This window comes from Myotis davidii, unplaced genomic scaffold (genome assembly GCF_000327345.1).
Source record: "Myotis davidii unplaced genomic scaffold, ASM32734v1 scaffold223, whole genome shotgun sequence".
Lineage (NCBI taxonomy): Eukaryota > Metazoa > Chordata > Mammalia > Chiroptera > Vespertilionidae > Myotis > Myotis davidii.
The window spans coordinates 5,831,296-5,834,515 of NW_006294609.1; the positions used below are offsets into that span (position 1 = coordinate 5,831,296).

Consider the following 3,220-nt stretch of genomic DNA (forward strand, 5'->3'; position numbering starts at 1 on the left):
TCCGAGGGCATCTAACGGCCCGGGCTTGTCTGCTCAGGGCTCGCAAAGGTCATCTATGGGAAGGTGTCTATCTCAACGCCTGGGGCAATACAGGGGACAAATGACATGCACACGTGTCCCCTCAGCCTTTAGTGCTAACACTGCTGGGAAAGACTCCTTATTACGAGTGAGGCTCAGCAGGGAAGCGGGCGGAGAACCCGAGGGGCGTTTCCCGGGAAGGAGCGTGCCCGCTTCCACAAGGCGCACCAAAGGGTTAAAGTCATTTTCATTAAAATTTAAATTTCAGCCGAGCTCGCGTCCTTTGAACGTTTGACTGGCAACCATTTCATATTTCAATCTCGGCAGAACAAATTGAATTAGATGTTGAGACCGAGCTCGGCTCTGCTCAGCGAAGCCTGCGTGCGCGGCGGGCACTAATCCCCTCCGAAGGCTGCGAGGCGGCCCGGCCACGAAAGACAAACCGGCCAAGGAGGCGGCGAAAGGAAAGGAGGCCGCTGGAGGCTGTCCTCGGCCTGACCGGGGGGCTCCAGGCCTGGGGGACGGGCCAGCGTCTCTAACCCTGTACCCCAGGTGCCCACCAGTGCCTCGCACACAGGGCACCTGCTGAGTGTCGAGTGGATGGATGGATGGACAGATGGGGTGGGGATAAGCAGGTGGCCCTTCCCGCCCCACCTTTCTGAGAAGTCACAGGTGCCTGGCGCCCTCCGGGATTTGAGGTGCTTCTGCGGGAACCTGGGCTCACTGTGGTCTCCTGCTCCTTCCCTCAGCCCCTGCCCCGAGTGCAGGCCACTGGAGGATGCCAGCTTGCGTTGCCCAGGAGGAAGGCGGAAGGCCTCCCCTGTACACCCAGACACCACCTCACGGCCGTGGGCCTTTGCCAGTGCCAGCAACCCCACTGAACCCCGTGATCCTGGCTCACCTCTCCTCTGTTCTCCCGGGAGCCCGCTGCACTCTTCCCTCCCCCCCAGCTCTGTCCCGACCAGGGGGGTGCAGCACCCCTCTGCCAGGGGGACGAGCCTGCCGCCTGCCCCGACACCAGCCTACACAGGAATCAGGGCCCGGGTGGCACTCCTTTCCCTGTGCCTTCCTTTCTCCCAGACCTTCCGGTTGCCGGGACCACCGAGGTCCCATCATCACTTCACACTCAACAGAGCCCCTTCCCGAAGCTCTCTGGTGCCCACCTCCCTGGGGACTGTCTGTCGCTGCGAGTTCCCCAGGTCACCCTGCACTGAGGATGCTTTTCTCCTAACAGACGGCCCCGCTTCCCAAAGCGGTGAGACGGGCGCCTCCTGTGGGCCGGGCTCAGTACTGACCTGGTTTTACTTTATCATGACCTCGCTAGCTACACCTTCCTTCACTCCAGAATAATAACGACAATAATAACGAGGAGGCTAGCCAGGCCCTGCCCTGCCCCACGCCGTTCCCTGCCCCAGCAGTCTGTGCGGGAACAGCTGGAATCTGAACCAGGGATCGGCAATCCCCAGCCCTGTCCCTTCCCTCCGACAAAACAGCTGCTTTAACAGAGGAACTGCCAACCCTGGTGCTTACCCAGGAGGACCCACGGGCCCTGCACAGAGCAGTGGGAAGAACGGGAGGACTCCAGGCCTGTCACCCGAGACCCTCGGTGGCTGGGGAGGTTTATCATCGACCCCACCACACTCCCGCCCGAAGGCTGGGCACGGGGGCGTCTCACAGGGCCCAGCTCCAGGCTCTGCGGTGGTAAGCTGGGGCTGCTCAGCCTGGTAGGGTAGCGGGGCCGGGGAGCGCAGCGTGGGTGCCAGGCCACTCTGAGAACTGGGTGAAGACTAAGCCCCTACGACGCACAGACCAGGTTTACGCAGAAAGGCGGAGGTTCTTAGACTCTCACGTGGAGCCACACCCGCAGGCTCCACGTTCCGCAGTAGACAAGTCACAGTTCGAGCATCGATGGCTTTAGTCCCAGTGCCCTCTCCGAGGCGGGTCTACAGCTGCGCTTTACAGAGAAAGATGCTGAGGGCCAGCAGGGACCTCGGTGGTCTGCGGTGACACAGCTGGGGACGGCCAGGCCGATTCAGACCCAGGTGGCACGGCTGCAGCTCTTTCCTCTCCATTATCCTGCGTCCTGGTAAGTGCTGGACACAGGCCTCCTCGCGGGGGAGGTTGGTCTCTGGGCTGGAGGGGTGTGCAGTGGGCACTGCTTGCTGGGATGGGCACCTGGATGCATTTCACAGGCCCAGCTGGGCCCAACCCATGAGACTGGCCACGAGGTCAGCAGGGCCTGCAGTCCCAGGTGATGAGGATGGGGCAGGACGGAGGTGGTCCCAGGCTGTGAGCAGCCCCTTGGACAGACAGACGGACAGACGCAGGTGGGACTGCAGCTCAGCAGCCCTGGAGGGAGAGCGAGGGTGGAAGCACTGTACCTGGCGCCTTCCATGGGTTACCCAGCCTTTCCTTCTCACGAAAGCCCCGAGTGGGAACCAGTCAGTGAGGAGGCTGGGCCAGGAGGTGAGGTAACGGCTGGTTCCCAGCTCCAAGGAGCTGCCTCCAGCCCCTGGGTCTGGGCAGTGGGGTGCCTGGGTCCTGGCTCCCATGAGCTGGGGCCCTCTGTGCCCTGACCTTCCTGCCGGCGGGATGAGGCCCTGTGGCGTCTCGGGACCTCGGAGGAGTCCTGTGAGCGCAGCCTACAGCTGGGCCGGCCCTCCTGCAGGCCCAGAGCGGCTCAGGACCCAGGGCTCCGGCAGGCGGCCGTCATCCCCTCTGACCTGGGACCAGCGGAGCGGGGGCTGCCTGCTGCTCCCACCCCGGGCGGCACACCAGGCCCCGGCCCCCTGTGGCAGGACGCAGCGGCTGTCCCGTCCTCAGGGCCCTGCAGCCACGTACCCTCTCGGTGCCAGCTCACAGCTGAAGGGTTCGCTCCTCACTGTCGTTCTCACTGTCTTCCAGCTGCTCCAGGATCTCGTCCAACACCACAGACTGCTTTTTCTTCGGGGGCTCTGTGGGCGCCCAGATGGCAAGAGAGGAGGAAAGAACAGCCGAGGGGGTTGGAGGCAGGCAGAGGGCGATGGCAGGGAGGGAGGGGGGAGGGTGGGGACGAGGAATGGGACCGCAAGGGAAATGGGACGTGGTGAGAGGGGAGACACAGAGTAAGATGGGAGACGGGGAGAAAGCATGGAAGGGGGAGGCATGAGAGAGAGGAGGCCGGGGAAGAGAGGAGAGAGGGAGGGAGGGAGGGAGGGAGAGA

At 63.5% G+C, this 3,220-nt stretch overlaps 1 protein-coding gene across 2 annotated transcripts in view; it reads right to left on the reverse strand.

Moving 5' to 3' along the window:
- RBM19 (RNA binding motif protein 19) overlaps positions 1-3,220 on the reverse strand; it is a 91,807-nt gene that overhangs the window by 6,406 nt on the left and 82,181 nt on the right. For both annotated transcript variants that reach the window (XM_015567371.1, XM_015567372.1), the window contains exon 24: positions 2,860-2,972. In XM_015567371.1, coding sequence (XP_015422857.1) covers positions 2,875-2,972 — 98 coding nt within the window. In that variant the 3' untranslated portion in view covers positions 2,860-2,874. The remainder of the gene's footprint in view (positions 1-2,859; positions 2,973-3,220) is intronic.